The sequence below is a fragment of the Trachinotus anak genome, unplaced genomic scaffold (assembly GCF_046630095.1).
Source record: "Trachinotus anak isolate AG129_WGS33_773 ecotype Australia unplaced genomic scaffold, CSIRO_AGI_Tana_v1 ptg000028l, whole genome shotgun sequence".
Classification (NCBI taxonomy): Eukaryota; Metazoa; Chordata; class Actinopteri; order Carangiformes; family Carangidae; genus Trachinotus; species Trachinotus anak.
In genome coordinates, this window is record NW_027273879.1 from 2,940,841 (window position 1) to 2,959,561 (window position 18,721).

Genomic DNA, 18,721 nt, shown 5'->3' on the forward strand with positions numbered 1-18,721 from the left:
AACTAACGGTGACCCCTCGACGCACTCATGGACTCATCTCCTCTGTTGAGTCATGACGTTTAGCCCGTGAACATCTAGGGTTTATGGGAAATTAAAAGGCTGCTAAAAACATAAATATTAATTAAACAGCAATACTAGATAATTTTCCAAAAAACTATCATCCTCATCTAAACATATGAGGCAAGTCACATGACATACTGTTGAGAAAGTCTCCCTGCACAAGGCTGGATTTTTCACTTTGGCCCTCTATTCACCTTGTATGCGATCATGTCTGAAGTTTGCTTCGCACTCAGTCTGAACACACACTTACATCTTAACTGAACTTCATGAGTAAAATAGGTGAAGTACATAAAAAGTAAGAAATATAATTTTTTCTTGAGGTTTATGCATTTAACTTTGATGTTTGCTTGTGTTTGTAACCTGTTTCTTTCATTGATTCCCCCCCCAACAAGCATGGTGTTATAACAACAGAGGAAGAACAGTATTTAATAGAGCCATTAAAGAACATATCCTCCACCACCTCCAGTGAATGGAACCTGGAAGAAGCACAGCAACATGTTATTTATAAAATGTCTGCCATTCCCTCACCGCAAGAGCATAGCCAGGAGTTCAGCTGTGGCATTTCAGGTTGGTGAACCTCCATCTGGGTTGGACTCTGTGTGGGTGGAACTGACGTAAAGGAATAACTATACATAGCAGGTTAGAGGAAGTGCTGGTTTGGTTCTAGGCCCAGGTTCTGGTAGACATGACCGGGCCTCTTGTGTGCTATAGTTGCTCCTGGCCTGGACACCTTTCAACCTGTAAGAGAAAGTCTTGCTCCAGCTTTCATAAAAGGCCCTTCAGTGCATAAAGAGTACTTGGCTCTGACTTTTATTGAAGCACAAATCCTATTTATAGAACCAGCAATCATGTTCAGATTTTCAAATTTAGACAACTCAGTGCCCCCAAACACTCTGGCCCCTGAGATATGACGAATTGGAAAAAGAACCAGGTGGATATTTAGGTATTTGGGCCAAGGTCTTATAAGAAACAGCAAAGGCTGTCATCGCCAGGAAGCTAACGTGCCCTAACATGTATCATCTTATAGCTTTTTCCCAGAGCATCTGGGTCATAAAGCAAAGGCTTTAGCCGCAAGGTTCAAAGGGCCAGATTTCCTATGTGCATCTACCAGCTCCCTCACATAGATGATGCATTATAATTTTGATGGAGATTGACACTTTTGACACAATTCACTGCAGCCTGTCGTTGTCTCCCTGTCATTCACAGACCTCATTAAAAGCAGTGCACCTTGCCAGTTTAGCACTCCTTCCCCTGTCCACTCGTCCCCTCTCCCCCAGAACGACAGCGAGCAGTCCAACAGCACCCACAGGCAAAGGCGCTCCGTCAGCACCGAGCGCTTCGTGGAGACGCTTGTGGTCGCTGATAAAATGATGGTCGGTTACCATGGACGCAAAGACATTGAGCACTACATCTTGTCCGTAATGAATATTGTAAGTTTGATCCTAATTTTTGGTCATGTTTGTCTTCATCCACCACACAGTTGGACATAGTTTTAATTGTTTCCAATTTAACAAGTGAATATATTTTGTAATGTGTAGAGCCTTTTATTTTCATTGTCCATTATGTTTTTTAATTTATCAGTGAATTTTTTTGACCACAAAATGTCAGAAAACAGTGGAACATGCCTGTTACAGTTTACAACAGCCCAATGTAACGTCCTAACCCCAAAATATTCAGCGTAGTGTCATGAACAACAAAGAAATGCACCATATCCTCACATTTTAGAAGCTGAGACCAGCAAATATTTGGTCGAGTAATTGTTGCAGCTCTCATAGTTTTTACAGGATTGTCACTGAACGTGCTCAGTGATGGAGGGAGGATTAGATGCTGTGATATATGGACACAATTTGTCTGACTTTGTGTCTTTTCTTCTTTTCTGGAGGTCAGGTTGCCAAACTTTACCGTGATGCCAGTCTAGGAAATGTTGTGAACATTATTGTGACCCGGCTGATTGTTCTGACTGAAGATCAGGTAAGAAAAAAATCTCCCTCTGCCCTGGACCCTTGTTTTTTTTTGTTTTTTTTTTTTCATTCATTTCACTAACTTTAAACCATCTATTCAGTATTACCATAATTATTATCATGAGCCCTTTTTTATAGTGTCTGTACCTTCACCTGTAGTGAGTGTATAACTGATACACTTGGCGTGAGTGGGCTGCAGTTTTTTATGTGATTGCCGAGGCTGAAGGGGAGAGAGAAGAGAGACTATTCACCATATGGCCACCACTTCAGATGAAAGATGTGCTCAGGCATCTTCCCTTAGGGAGCCTCGATTGAGGATTTTTACATGCGCTCTACATGTGTATGTATGTGTGATGGGAGAAACAGAGTGTCTTCCTAGCATCTGCTTTTTCCAAAGGGGTCAGAGCTGCTCTTTATGTAGCATCTGTTCCAAAAAACAAGTTTTCATGTTAAGTAGAGCCACACTTTGATCCAAAAGGAAGGAAGTACTAGTCCATCTGCCCTGGTTATGGATTAACTGAATAAAAAATACAGCTAAAATACATTTTGTAAAGAAAGTGGATTTACCGATGGGCTGTTGAGCTGTTCAGTATTGTGCTGTAATCAATCAGTGGGTAAGCTGAGTTCAGCACTGCATCATCAGCTGGAAACGTAATGGTTTGCTATAATTGAACCTATTACATTCATAGAGGTAGATGCATTTTGCAGACTCCACTACAACTTCCCCAACTGTCCTTTTTTTCCCTACTGCTCCTCTTTCCCCTTCTCCTGCTTTTTGTAAAACTTCAGCTACTCTGAAAATACAGTTTCTCCTCTGCTCCTCGTTCTTCTCCTTCTCCGACTCGTCTAACTCTTCCTGCTATTAACGGTTTTTACCTTTACTAGAAGTGCATCTACGCTTAAATCAAATACAAAATCATTTAGCTGTTCCAGAAACTTGTTCTCCAACTTCTCACTGATCCCAGTACAATCCTCCTCCATATAATTCATCCAGATAATCGTTTTACTCTGACGGCTGAGTGGCTCAGTGGTTAGCAGTTTCATGACACTGTCACTTTTTTTTTTTTGCCTTTATTGGACAGTAGACAGTCGAGACAGCCAGGCTGTAATTGCACTGGGGATGTTGTGGGGACATCATGATATGCGTCCATACCACTGAGCTACGTGACAGCCCCATTGATATTTTTTTCTTAGAAATGTACTGCTTAGGCATTATTACAACTGCTTTCAATTAGTCCACATGTTTTCTCCATAAAAAGGGTATTTTCAAGTTGTTTGGTACAGTGTACTGTACTGTACTGTAAACGATACAACACTATATATCACATTGTAAAACATGAAATCTAACACGATACATTACAATATGACACAATAAGAAACGGCACAAAATGTTATAAAATGCTAGGAGAAGACGTGCTACCATATGGTACAATACAATACAAAACAACATGACACAACATACGATATGATACGATACAATGTGATTCAACAGAATATGATACGACATCGTATAACACAGCACGATACGACATAAAATGATATAACCCAACACACGGCACAGCACAATACGATACGATAACCACACGCTAACAACACAACACGATAGGATCTGACGCATTCTGGTTGATACAGTGTGATATGACACGATTCAACACAACAGGACACAGTTCAATATGATACAAAATGATACAATACAACAAAATATGTGACACACACCGCACCAAATGATACGGTACCATATGATAACATGATGCAACACATTGATCATGTCTTCTGTCACATGATCGGTATGACATGATATAAAAATTCGATAGGCACAAAATGATCTGATATAAAACTGTTTAATATGATACCAGATGACAATATGTTCCAACACAATAAGAGATGACATTAAACAATACAATACAATATTCTAATGCACTGAGAGAAACTGTATTGTGTTTTATATTAACATACTGTTTTGTGTTATTATACTGTTGCAACCTATTGCATGTGTTTTGTGTTGTCTTTTGCAGCCTAACCTGGAGATTAACCATCATGCTGACAAGTCTCTGGATAGTTTCTGTAAGTGGCAGAAGTCCATCTTGTCTCATCACGGCGATGGCAACAGTATTCCTGAAAATGGGATGGCTCATCATGACAACGCTGTCCTAATCACACGGTAAGTGTGCTCTGTATAGACCACATTTTCCTCACGTTGGTGTAATGTTTCGGCACGGTTTCATGCACTTCAAAGAGTAAGAGCTGTTCTTTTCAGTTGCTACTTTCGTTGTAAGTAGTGCTAATTTTCTAATTTTGAGAAAATAGTTTGCAGGTTATTTTCTGTGCTGTTGGCTCATGAAGGCTGTGCGGTCATGGCTCAGCTTCAGACTGTAGTTGTGTGTGTGTGTGCTTGCTAACTGAGGTGGCCAGCAGCTACAGCACTGAAACTACTGTCCAAATGTCCAAAAGTCCACTTCTTGCACACACACTTAATCTGTAACTGTTACAGCGGATGGGAATAAAGACCTCAGCTCTGAAAATAAAACAATAAAACTATGCTATTACCTGGAAATGGCTTTATTGTTGCCAGGGCTGTTTTGGTCACATAACCTAGCAACTGAAGAACACATTCCCCACATTGGTTTTGTCTCGAGAGAGGATGGCTCTCTTTGATTGACATGGGCTAAAGCCAAGGTTTCTGACTCTCTGGGCTCTGTATAAAACGACCTCGCTATCATTAGTGTGCTCCTGCTTGTTGTCGGTCATGTCAGGTGCCTTAAAGTCTACAAAGGGTAGCTGCATGGTTATTACCAGACCAGATCTACATAAAGTTGTTATAGCTTATCTGCTAGCAAACAATTCTTCCACATATACATCAAGCAGAGACAAAGCAACAATATAATCCCAATGGAGACCTGACAAATGAAAGCTTTTAGCTCTGTTTTGGTCTCAGCAACTCTTTAATTTGCTACTTTAGGAAGTAGCTTCCTTTGTCTGCCGTTTTATGAGAGTGTGTTTGCTGAGAAAAGGTGCAACTTGGTGGAAGCAGTGAGGCTGAACCACTTTTAAAAGTGTCCACTGTTAGAATAATTAGTAATTAATCATTAGTATTGGAACTGTGTTAATTTGCATCATTTCTATTAAATAGAATAAATAATTCAAATTCAATTTAAGGTTAGTGGGGAAACAATGATATTCCATTTTTAGCTATGCTAGCAGTGTAAACCGATTTGGTCCAGACTGAAATATCTCAACAACTATTGGATGGATTACCATGAAATGATGTATAGAGATTTGTGTTCACTAGACAATGAGTCCTAATAACTTAAGTGATCCCTTGACTTTTCTTTCACATTAGTGGTTTTGAGTTCAGGTTTTTACAGCTATTGATGGGATTACCATAACGTTTGGCACACACATTCAGGTCCCTATAGGGATGAATTTCAGTAACTTTAGTGATCTCATGACTCTTCATCTATCGCGCCATCGTCAAGCCAAAATTTCAGTTTTTTCAGACACTTGTCAAACAAGTTTTCCTCATTGCCTGCAGGGGGCATATGCATAAATTCTATAGAAGCTTTACTGCCTGCAGATGGCGCACATCAACACTGCTGTTGCTGTCTTTGCAGATTGGTAGCCAAGCCCATAATTAACCTCAGTGTTTTGAGTCACTTCCATATGGTTTGAATAAATATAGTATTGGTGAATAGTTAAACCAAGGCAAAGGGCAAAGCGTAGGCGAGAGATAATGAGATAATAAGCTGTGGGGAGGACGCACCAGCTGAGCTCAGAGATGCTAACATTGGAGATCGTATAAATAGCTGATGGTAGACACCAGGAAGCTCTTATTAACCACCACGTCTGGAGGAGCAGTCAGACATTCCTTGATGGTGGAATGTGCCTGAAAAGGTTCAGTATGATTTAAAGATGGCTGATGATTGCAGCACAAGCTGAGCGTTGCGTCTTTGGATTAGTAATCAAAGAAGAGCTGACTCTATGAATCCATTTATTGAGTCATCAGTGCGTTTAATATTAAATCAACAGCTATTTTAATAATCGATAAATTGTATAAGTCATTTTTTATGTAAAAACACCAAACACTCTTTGGTTCCAGCTTCTCACATGTGAGAATTCGCTGCTTTTCTGTGTTTTTATATCGTTGTAAGCTGAATATCTTTTGGACTGTTGGTCAGATAAAAAACAACATTTGAAGATGCCACCTTGGACTTGTGATGGTCATTCTTCTGCATTTTCTGACATTGTATAAACCAAATGATAAATCAGTTGATTGAGGAAATATTCACCAGATTTATCTGTAAAGAAAATGATCAGTAGTTGCAGCCTCAGATCCAAGCATGAAAATAAGCTGTCATGATTATTTTGTGTGATTTTGAGTCAGGTTTGCATAACAGGTTATTTCTTGCTTTTTGACTTATACATTTTTTTTTTTTATGTCAGTGAGATTTGACAACTGTTAGTATAGTATAATACAAGAATCAGGAATTAGATTCAACCAGGGTGAGTGTTTTACAGGCAGAGTGGAACCAAATGTTGTGGTTTGTTTTTATCTCTTTTAATTAATTTAAGAATAAAGAATTAATCTGTAAAACTATTTGTTTTAGGGCTGTATCCAACACCTAGTCCCATATTCTCCATTAATAAGACAGGACTAATTGAGTTAGAGCAACTTATATTAATACTCATTTGGGGAAAGGAAAGACTCATGACTCGTGATGTACATTTACTAACTACTTGTCGTGTCTGTTGATGGTAAACTACTACTGCGTCAACATTGACCAACCGGACACACAAAACCTTTTCGTTCAGATGATTCACCTTCCTCATCTTTATAATTATGGAAAAACATTAAAACAAATAGATGTCCTGAACGAGGTCATGATTGTTCCTCACTGGTTTGGAGCTGCTCCAGCGGGGAAGGAGGGAGAGAGAGCGAGGAGAAGGAAGGAAGAGGAGTTTATGGAGAGAGAAAGGGAGGGAGGGAGAGAGGGGAAGGAGGATGAAATTAAATTTGCTGTGCCCTTGGTTTTAATAGATTAAAAGCTTTAGCAATGATTGGATCATTTATTTGAAATGTATGATGTGTTCTTAAAGCACTGTGGCTTGAGAGTCTTCAGGCCCCCCCCCCCCCCCCCCCCCCCCCCCCCCCTTTGCTCTATTAGATTACATGTATGTGAGTTACAGGGGTTAACAGTAGGGACACAGCAGGACCAAAGCCTTTCACTTTATTCTAATTCTGCGTTAGCCTGGATGACATTTCACTAACGGCTCATACTATAGACGGAGGACTGAACCAGGTGTTCTCACAACTTCATTATTAGCTATTGTTATGCTAAAGGTTGAGATTATATCTCGCCAGACTGTGTGATTAAATGTGGAAAGAATGGAGTGGCAAACAGCCAGTGGAAGAAAAAACTGTACATGTAAAAAAAAAAAAAAAGTTGAATTAATTTCATTTAATTTAATTATTTGTGTTCTTTCCCTTTTCTTGCCTGTCCTCAGGTATGACATCTGCACCTACAAGAACAAACCCTGTGGTACCTTAGGTGAGTGGACTAGTTTATACACAGTGTTTTAACATGTGTTTTCTTGCCAAAAAGGTAACCTTAGCTGCCGCTGGCTATATGATTCTCTGCTTTAGGAGTTCAGTCTTCTCTTTTCTCCCCTCTGGAGAGGTTTTCATTTTCACCTTCAGCGTGTCCTCAGACAAACCTTATTTAGCGACCTTCACAGTCTCCCTTAGATGAACGCCAGACGGCTCCTGCAAGACATAATGAGAAGGATGTTTTCACTTGTGTTATTATGGCTCCTCAGCGGCTCTCCTCTTGTTGGCTGAGGCCAGGAGCCCTGAACCTGGACAGCCGTGGTCACCCTCTCTCGCCACCTCGCATTTACAAAACTCCTCTGTCTGTCTCCTCCACCTCTAACCTCAGTTTGTCTAAGGTGTTTACACTTCCACCGGGGCTGAGAGGGAGAAAGGAAAAGGTATGTGTTGGAAAGTCGAGGGGGTGGGGTGGGGGTACTGAAGGATAAAGAGGAGAGTAGTGACAGAAAAGAAGAAGAGGAGGAGTTGAAAGGAAAATAGAAGGGGAAAAGGACAATTAGAGGGAGTGTTAGAGTATGCAGGAGGGAGATAGATTGGGTGATATGCTGGTTGTGGAGGTGTTGGGGGTGGAAAAAGGACAGCAAGCAGTGGCAGAGACCCCCCTCCACCCACCTCCTCCTCTCTCTTTCCCTCCCCTCTTCACAACCCCTCGCCCCACCCCAAACCTCCTACCCACCCAGGCCTTCTCCTCTCCTCATCTTATCTTTGTAAAGGCCCTGCAGGCACCACAGTATATCTTGGAGGTAATATTGTGACTTCAGGGGTGGTTTGACAGATTGACCGCATTCGTCACATTCCCCGGTCGCTTTAATTGCCCTGGCATCTGCTTGACTTCCTCGTTGTCTTGCTCGCTGACCCCCCACCCCCCGTCCCCCGCCTTCTCACCTCCTCCCCTCCCTCTCCTCTCTGGGATCATGCTCCCGGGTCAGATCGCTGGCCTTTAGGGTCACCGAGTAATCACGGGGCTGGAGATAATACACAGTCCACGCGGGTGTTAAGAGAAAACACTTGCATTGCAATTTGTGTGTGTGTGTGTGTGTGTGTGTGTGTGTGTGTGTGTGTGTCACTTTACTCTCTCTAACACACACATTCTTAAACTAATCGCAGAGTAGCCACCCTCCTTTCTTTCCCTCCCTCTCCACCTCCTTTCTTCACCTTCAGGCTCCCTCTTTCCCCTGTAATGTAATGGTTTCAGTGGCCTCCTGATTTGCGAGTCTATTCTTGTTTAGCCTCTTAGCAAAGAGGATACAAAAGCCATGCCACTTTTAGCAGCGAGGCAAAGAGTTCACGCAAACTATACAGGAACATCTGAAGCAGCGCTGACCTCTGAAACGTGATTCATGCAGTCGCTCACTGGTTTATCAAGTTTATCAATATCACACTTTGGAAAAATCTCAGAGCACGCTAGGGCCTCGACAGTGAGTTATATAATGATGTCTGTGCATGCAAAACAAATTGAGAGTTTGAATTTCTTGAGATCGAAATAAAGGGTTTATTAGGTGCACCCATTTAAAACGAATGCAGTGTCATTCAACATAAATCCTCCCTTCATGAAGGTTATAATATTCAGTTTTCTTTACTATTTTATCCACCACAATGAGTGTTGGCTTAATAACACTGAAACCACCTCTAATAAACTCACAACTGATGTACTCCTTGTTATATCAACGCTGTTTTGGTTTTATTTTCCCAGAAAGCAGTTCAGGTAAAAACTGTGGACTGATGCATCCACCTGCTTTTATGCAGGTTTTCAGTATGCATGCTCTTTTCAATGCACCACCTCATTGCATGCACCCCCTTCCTTTACAGTAGTGTGTACTTAATGACGCCTGGGTAGAGAAGTGTTAATTACTTACATAACAGTAGTGGATGGAAATGTGCATTAATTAGCATTTATTTTCTCTGGCTGGTTTTCTGGAAACGTGGTTAAAATTTGTGCTTCATGTGGATGGAAACTTGACGAGTATCCAGAGTATTAGGGTTACTGTTAAGAACGACGTGTTACTGTTGAATGTTTTCAGAATAAAAATTTTTTTAATGATGTGAGCACCACAAATAAATCCCATTCACTTATTTTGTATTGGAGATGAATCACAAGTCTAAGAAAAGACGGGCAAATGAAGCCAAAACTGTCTGCATGACTCAACACAACAAGAGTTGAGTTGGAAATTTTTTTTTTTTTTTTTGGGAAATTAAGTTTTGTAAATGATTTCTACACCTCTTCAACCATTTTAAAGAACAATTAAAACACTTCACACACATTAATACACATCCCCCAACACACACACACCTGCTTTACGCTGTCATACGATCCACTCTCCAGTCACCTGTAGATATAATCTGTGAAGAATTGCCTCCTGTCTCCCTATCTGACCTGTCAGGCTGTAGGAAAAAAGGACTTGCGACACCTGGATTGTGGAGAGGCTTTAACTTTGAACACCCTCCCCTCTCTCAGCCCCCACCCCCCTTTCTCTCGTTCTCTGACTCCAGTTTTGAAAATGAGGAAAACATCTATATTTTCTGACAGCTTTCTGGTGGGGCACAGCGTTGGTGAGGGGCGTCTTATATTCCCTTCCTTGGCTCGCGTTTTAGGCGATCCCTTGTTACATGAATTGAAATGTATAAATCTAACCCTTGTCTAGACATTTTCCAGCAGTCTCTGTAGTTTGCAAGAAATAAAAAAAAAAAAAAAAAGCTGTCTAGCCGGTGATGCTAAAGTCAACTCCCCAACCCCCCAAAGTGAATCTACGTATAGCAGCAGATAGTCTTTCAGCGCTGCTGTAAACAGGCCCACTGTATGTGTGCAGTCCTGATTTTATGACCATGACTCAGAATGCTACATCTTGACCCTGTGTTTGTGTGTTTGTCTGGTGTGTGTGTGTGTGTGTGTGTGTGTGTGTGTGTGTGTGTGTCTAGGCTTGGCCTCAGTGGCTGGAATGTGTGAGCCGGAGAGGAGCTGCAGCATCAATGAAGACATCGGCCTCAGTTCTGCTTTCACCATCGCTCATGAGATCGGCCACAAGTGAGTTTTAAGACTTTTAAGATCCTAATATAAAATATAAAATTTGACATTACTGTCTGATGCAAATAGCAGAGGTGGGACAGAGCCAAGGGGCTTCGTGCGAGAGCCGCTCGTATGAACAGATCAGGTTTAAGAGATTTAAGAGATCTTGTCACTTTCACTAATTTTCAAGTGTTTAATATTTTCTCTTGAGATTTATGACCTGTCATATGAGCCATGTACGGATGGTCTGAGTCTTTCCACGTGGGGGAAACTTGTTAAACTTGAGAATTATAAAGCCTTGATCAATGAATTTAGAGTTTAAATATCTTTAAAGCTGCAACAATTAGTCCATAAATCAATCAGTGGATCAACAAAAAATTAACTGTGAACAATTCTGATAATTGAACAATTCTTTGAGTAATTTTTTAGGAGGAAAATTTAACAATTCTTTGGTTCCAGCTTCTTAAATGTGAATATTTTCTGGTTCATCAGTAATAAAATAATGGTTGGAAAACTCAGCTAATTCAAAATTATTGTTCTTTTCACCATGTTGTCATCTGAAAGGGTTTGATGTTTTATCTTTTCCTCCTTTTTGTCCAGATTTTTTGTTTTCATTGACAAAGTCTGACACACAGCAGCCTCTGGGTTTTTATGCTCTGTCCACAGAAACATCTCTTACATCTGACAGTGTAACATCACCGTCACTGTTAAAGATTCACTCATCCTGCTCGTCTTTACTTCTGTCAGAGTGCAGCACCGCTCTGATGACACATTCTTGGCAGCTTAGTAATATTTTGTAATTGTTTCTGGTCCCCTTAAACGACTGCACAACCACATGTGTGATGTCTTTTTTTTATGAATGAAACCTTTATTCAGATCACATGACAATTTTACGAGCGTTCGTTAAACAAGTGATCAAATCTCACGACCGCTCACCTCCTCATAAACACGAGGCTGAAACGAGCAATTTACAACAACTTTGTACAGATATGAAAGAACAGTCGGAGACATTTAAGACAACAATACAAACACATTCTTAAATGATCATCATTGTCAAGTCACAAGTATCAATTATTATTAATAATAATAATAATAATAAAAAGAAGAAAAAGAAGAAGTTTATTTAAGGACACCTTACAACGTACAGTAAAAGATAAAATAGCAAGTACAAAGCATCAAATACAAAATAAACTTGATAAATATAATTCCATAAAATAAATTGCATTCGTATTGAATTCATTTGTCTTAAAACTTTTGATGAAACCTAATGACTTAGTTGAGCTCCTGACTTGTGGTTGAATTCATCACCATGTAATTTGGTCCACACATTCATGCCCCCCTCAGGATTAAGTGTAATAACTTTGGTGATTAGTGAACTTTTTTATTTAATGCCATCATCAGGTGTCCGATATTTTTGTTTATGACCAGCTACTGTCAAAACTAATGACATTCCCATCATTCTCAGCTGTTTGGTGCTAACTAGTAAATGTTAGCACAAAGCACCACTTTGACTCGGCGTAGCCTCACGGAGCTGCTCGCCTGGCTGAAGTCTTTTTTATAAAATAATCTTCAATTGTTTGGATGTCAAGCCATTCAAAGTCAAAAGGCTAAAAGTGAAGGGAAGTCACGAGTCACTGGTGTTGAAGTCAGGGTCGAGCTGTGAGTCTCTTTTGATTTTGTCAGGTCGAGTCCACACCTCTAGCAAGTGGGATTCCTTCTTTTGCTTCAGATCGCTGTAAAACCTTTTATCACTTTCACAACTGTACCCTCTAATAATTGCTCTTAAACAAACATTACTTACTACTTGGGTTTTGCCAGACCTGCAGACGTCTTGAACTGTATCTCCACATATTTCCTCATGCAAATGTCAGTGTCCACATACCTCTGGCTCTTTCTTCCTGAATATAAAGCAAAATAATGATGATGTATTAGTCTACGTATCCCTCTCGAGAGAGTTCAGCAAGATGGCGATTTCCTTTATTATGTCTCATGTCTGCTTCTGTTGTGGGGCAGTTGTAAAAATAGTCTCTGCTTCTAGAGGATGTTTAAAAAAAACACACTGCAGCAGGGTTTCAAGCGGGCTGATTTATTTCCAGAGTAGGGTAAAATGTCATAAACGCCAGCCTTAGAAAAACAGGGTCGGGCTGTGCGATGTGGTTGGGTTTGTTATATACATTAGACCTGATTTGTGCTCCTGGACTGGAAGGAAAAGTAAGCTTTGACATCCTGCTGTAACGTGAGATTTTCTCTCAAATGATACCCAGACAGATAAGGTTTTTTTTTTTTCTTTTTGTAAAAATTGTTAAAATGATTTACTTTCAGCCCTCAGTGTGAAATAAATTCTTGAGCAGCTTTCATAACAGGCCACGAGGTTGGGAGTTGTTTGGGTTTTGGTTCTCTCTCTGGTGTCTGGTGCAGCGATTGATCTAAAGGACCCCCACCCTGCCCCCACCCCTCTGTCCTTGCAAGAGTCGGTGGTGACTCCACCTCTCGGCCTGCTCAGACCTGCAGCCGGTGATTGACAGGCAGGCATCAGAGTGGTGATTAGAACTTTTTCGTTCCTGCCGAGCTCCAGACAGGGTTTGACCCTTGACCCTTGGGTCTCCTCCACACAGCTGTTTCTGAGCCACAGAGCTCGAACTTTACAGCCAGGGCCACTGAGGGAGACGTTCTCCAGTTCAGCAGCCTGGACTTTCCAGTGTCATCCCATCCAAACTGAGCAGTTAACTGCCAAAGAGAGGGCCATCATTGCAGCTGCATTCATTCCTAGTTTTTATTTTGTGTGTTCCAGTTTTGGGATGAACCATGATGGGATCGGGAATTCCTGCGGTACCAAAGGCCACGAGACAGCCAAACTGATGGCCGCTCATATAACAGCCAACACCAACCCTTTCTCCTGGTCTGCCTGCAGCAAAGACTACATCACCAGCTTTCTCGAGTAAGTGGATGATGGTTGTTCCCTGTGGGACTGTCTGAGTGTGTTTGGATTTGGATTTGTGTGTATGTGTGTGTGTGTGCGTGCAGTACAGAAAAAGGTGCATGCCTGTTTTCCTGCTCGCTCGCAGCTGTCTCGCTTTACAAGCCGCTGCCACTGGCTGGCCCTTGTGGTGACCCGCTAGGCTGCCTTGTATGCGAGTCCTTCCCCACTTATTCACATCCATTTCATCACTATGACTCCTGCCAGACCTCCTTGTGGCTGTGTATGATAACTGGGTGCCTTCCACCCTTGCATCCCTGCGCCACAAGGCGGGTGATGTTAGAGCTCATGTGGTCCTTTGGTGGTGATGTGTAGGCCAGCTGCTCTCAACCACTGCTCCACTGTTTTGTGGATAGGTCAAAGGAGACAAAAACGTGGAGCACACAAATAAACAAAGGAGTAACACGGTGACATTTAGGCAGGATGACTCCTGCCAACCTGGCTGGGTTAAAAAAATAGTGTAGGTTTTTAGTGCTTAGTAAGAAGGTCAGACGAAACATCTGGAGTTGGCCTTCAGCGTCTGGGAGTGACAGGATACCTGTGATGATGGACTCAATGAACTTAACGTTGCTGCCCTGATCCCTGAACATCATGGGGATATTAAGTTGACTTATAAAAGTTAAATTCAACTGTTATGAGAATCCATTTTGTCCAGGACAGTATCCCTTAATCTGAACAGCCTGGTCCTAAATGAAATCTTTTCTAGCTCTTGGGGACTGTTTGTTGCTGTAGACAAACACTGACGTTGCTCCACACACAGTGAATTATAAAAGTGTATTGTAGTTTTTCCTGGGAGGGCTCAGCCGCTGTTGGGAAACAGCGTCATTGTGTCCATTGTTCCCCCAGATGAGAAACATGTTATTCTTCTTTAACTACCAGAGAATGAGGTCAAGGATTCCTCAGCAACGCTCTGAATTCGCTTGCTTGTACCAATGGCGGGATAGTTGTCAACTACTGCAAAGAGCCACGTTGACGCTGGTGGACAGAAACAAGTTGTGCAACAGAAGTAGGAAAAACTCTCTCATAGCTTTGAGTGAGTCATGGTGTCATTTAAGTTGGTCTAAACAATATTTTTTTTTAACAATGGAGGAAATTATTGTGTATAATGTGAAAACTGTGACAAACTCTACAGTTTGAGTTGTCTTTTAGCTGATTGTTTTGGTTTTGCAGCGTTACTGTTTTGGTTCAGCCTCACCGCTCTCATCTGTGTTGTTTATCCCTGCAGCAGACTGCAGCTGTTTTAAGTGAAAAAACACATTTAAACCCACTGTACACTACTTGCTCAGCAAACTGCAGACAGACAAAGTTAGTGACTTGTTGGGGAAACATTTAGGTAAAGAGACAGAAATTTCCCCGAGGAACTGGTGGAGAACAAAGCAGAGCTGAAAGCAGAGCGAAAATTGGATTTAGATTTACAAGGTTGCCAGGCACATGTCTTTAAATGAGTGCTAATGTTGCTACATGTCATCTGAATATGTAAAGAGGCAACTGATTGCTAACTAACTCGTCTTAAAGGTCCCATATTTTATACTATGGGACTGTTTTACACACAAGTGTTGATATCCATAACAGGATATATTTGTGGTATTAAGAACCAAAAACCATCTCCTCTCTCAGGCTTCTCTCTCTGGAGCTCTGGTAACAACAGGTCAGTCAGCCAATCAGAAGAGAGGATCTGAGCCTTTCTTCTGATTTGCTGACTGTTTTCTGAGTGATTGATGAACAGCAGATTTCAGGTAAACTTAGAGAAACCAAATCCTGCAAGGTTGGATGGTGGGTCCAGGTGGCTGGGGTCTGGGGTGTGGCTGATAGCAGCGACTGCTTTGTTGTGACATCACAAAGTTACAGAAGTCCTGACGGCTCGTTTTAAGGTTCAGTTTCTGAATACAGGCTGTGTGCATTTCTCTGTGGACTGAGGCTTTGATACTTTCACAGTATTAATATAGAACCTAGACCTGCTTTATAATCAAAAAAGACATGGAAATATCATTTTATACAATCTGGAACCTTTAAAGTGAAGGAGGACAAGATCTCAGAGATGGAAACACACAAAATAAGTGGTTCAACAGTGAGTTCTTAGGTTCATATCAGGACACAGCTTTTTCTGCTATAACAGGTGTGGTTCTCTGATTGGATTGTGTAGCCTTTAAAATTGTAATCCTTGAGATTTCAGCCCTGGTTGATTTGGAGACACCGAGTTTAATACTACAACAAACACTCCTTCATCAGGCTCTTGGTCAGAAAGCAGGAGAGCAGCTGGTGTGTCTGTTTACAGTGCAGCCAAACAAAATCACATTGTTTTAATAAAGATGTCAGTCAAAAGTAATTGCAACCACAGTCTGACTCACTGCAGTATTTGAAACTGATCCACTGATGAAAAACAACAAAAATGACCATGTCCTCTTTTTTGGGGGGCACCATTGCACAAAAAAAAAAAGGATGCTAACCTCTGTGATAGACAGATTGTAATTCCTACAGTGGCCTCACAATAAAAGCCTCACTGTCTTTAACAGGGTAATGCTTTTAATGGGAAGCACCAGCAGTAGGATGTTCAGTTTGCTGCTGTAGTACATGAAAAAGTGAGGCTTAAACAGTGAAGTTCTTGATGAGATAACATTTGGATTACATGCACGCATTTTCCTGTGAATCCCTTGCGCTTAGGCAATAAGATTCCAGCATGGAAATGACATGCTCCCCCACTAACAATAAAAACTGCCAAATACAGAGGTGATGTATGACTGAATGTCAATACAGTGACAGGCTAATACAGAAAAAATGATGAACATAAATAGTGTTAAAAAAGGGGTATGATTTAATGAAAGTCTGAAGGATTACAACTTTATAATAATAACAACACTGTGACTTTACTTACACAGGAGGTCAGAGGTCACATTCCAGTGTAATAGAGTCTTGAAACACTGCTGTGCTAATATGCATGCTTGTGCATAATAACCTGCATGTATCCGGCTTTGTATGATTTTAGTAAGGTGGAAATAGAAACATAAAGAACGCATTTCCTTTCACAGTGTTATCTTTTATTGTACTCTGCATAATAGAGTCTATTAATTTAAGCTTGTCCCTTTAAAGAAGAAGCGGAAGGGGTCACAAATATCTCAATTTGCAGTCATAGACCCACAAACAATCCTTCCTTTTCCATCTTCCCGTAGAGGACTGTTCTCGCTACAGTTTAGCTTGACTGCTCATCACTAAGACCTGAGTGTTGCTCGCAAATGCTAGTATGCAATCTTGTGGTGAAGTACTGGTTGGATGTGTGTCCGTGTGTGTGTCTGTTTGTGTATGCATGTTTAGTTAGCAAGGCCCTCCAAGAAAAGCGGATAATAGCGGCCGTGGTTGTCAGATGATGTTTCCGGCTGAAAGCTGTTAGAGGACGGTTAGTGAACAGCACTTGTGACAGAGATGACAGTATTATATGCCAGCTTCCAACTGGGATACAAAGAGCTGCTTCTCTGCTGCTCCGTCGGGTTCCTGTCCATTTCTGGCTGGAGTGTCTGAGGATGGCCGAGGCTGCGCTCGAATAAAAAAGTTGTTTTACCTCATCTCTAAGCAGACGCACCTCTTCCTTAGCTTATTATACCTCCATCTGTATCAGTCTGTTGGTGTAGTTTTTGTCTTTTCATTTTGGTTTTATTGCATTAAGCTTTTATGTTTCTTACAAAAGGGTTCTGTCTGTAAACTCCAATTATCCTCCCTTTCTCTCCCCCAATCACAGTTTTGGATATCGCTCATGCTTCTCTCTGCCAAGTAAACAACTTTGGCTGTGGTGTTGGCCTAGATTCACTGTCTTGCTCGAGCAATATGTGGTGCTTTGTTTGGGTTTTTTAGGAATGGTTTATGAATGCACTCACAGTTCAGTCATAGTTTATTCTTCCAAGTCTGCATGCCAGTTTGCTATAAATGTTAAAAGGCAGGCAGCTTGGGTCTATTAAACTCTCAGAGACCACATGCTCTATTGAATTTGATATTAGACTTGTGTGACTTGTGCCTTATGATAATTGTTAGGTTAGTCTGATTTAATCATGCTGCTGTTTCACCACTGTTTGGATCCAGCCAGGATGGTTAATATCTACATGAATGACCGGTGTCAGAGTTCAGGGGTCGCTGATGTTCCCGCTTATTAAAGGATATTTCCGCTCAGCATAATGAATTTGGCTGAATCCACCGGACAGGAAGCCTTCGCGACAATGTCAAATAATAGCCTCTATGTTTAAACTTTGACTATTTTGTCTCTATCCAAACCAATAAATAGTGAGGCTTGCCCTCAGTGTACAGGGAGTCTGGCGGCCTCAGAGGCTCTCTCTATGATGAGAGGGTCCTCCGAGGAAGAGCCAAGAAAATAGGATTATTCCATTCAATAAATGAGAATGGAGAGAGGAGGAAAGACAACAGAAAGAAGGAAAATAGGAAGGAAGAGTTTGCTCCTCTTGCTCTGGAACATTCAAATTCCACTTAAAATGCATTTTTGCGTTTTCTAATCTGGGATAAAAACAAACAGCAGATGTTAGATTTTATTATAAATAATGTCTGAAGTTAATATTAGATATAGATCTTTTGGACTGTGCCGTTTTCCATTACTTCAAATGTATGTTCATCAGATCTCCTGGGGAAACAACATCACAAAACAACAATAAAAGCTAAGTTTAAAATGTGCAGCCATGCTGTTTAAACGCTAGCGGACTGTTGCACCAGCTGTTCCTAGTTCAAACTTACCTTAATTATAATATACAGTAAGTGCTTAATAAGTGGAGACTGATTAAATTAAAAAATAAATTATTTGGAGTTAGCTGTTACTTAATATTTACACATTCAAAATGCCGGGTAACTGTTGCGTGGCTAACTGACACAGCTAACACAGCTGTTTAATGATAACTAGCAGCACCTCTGATGGTAAATGATAAGAATGAAAGAGAATTTATACATAATGTTGTAAACTGGGAAGTTTTAAGTTAAATTAAAATTTTTAATTTAAAATATAGTTTACAAAACTAACACAATGTACATCAATTAACAAAACATTATGCTAAAAACATTAGCGTCAGAGCAAATAACCCAGTTAAACTGAATATCCCACTCATACTACCATAATCTCTTATATA

General features: G+C 40.9%; 1 protein-coding gene across 4 annotated transcripts in view; it reads left to right on the top strand.

Moving 5' to 3' along the window:
- Positions 1 to 18,721, top strand: part of adamts6 (ADAM metallopeptidase with thrombospondin type 1 motif, 6) — a 66,134-nt gene that overhangs the window by 5,042 nt on the left and 42,371 nt on the right. For all 4 annotated transcript variants that reach the window (XR_011686285.1, XM_071465741.1, XM_071465743.1 and 1 more), the window contains 7 exons: positions 453 to 627; positions 1,267 to 1,490; positions 1,948 to 2,031; positions 4,037 to 4,182; positions 7,524 to 7,567; positions 10,543 to 10,648; positions 13,422 to 13,568. Coding sequence is in view for 3 of the 4 variants with exons in the window: in XM_071465741.1 (XP_071321842.1) it covers positions 453 to 627; positions 1,267 to 1,490; positions 1,948 to 2,031; positions 4,037 to 4,182; positions 7,524 to 7,567; positions 10,543 to 10,648; positions 13,422 to 13,568 (926 nt within the window). In the remaining variant the exon portion in view is untranslated. The remainder of the gene's footprint in view (positions 1 to 452; positions 628 to 1,266; positions 1,491 to 1,947; positions 2,032 to 4,036; positions 4,183 to 7,523; positions 7,568 to 10,542; positions 10,649 to 13,421; positions 13,569 to 18,721) is intronic.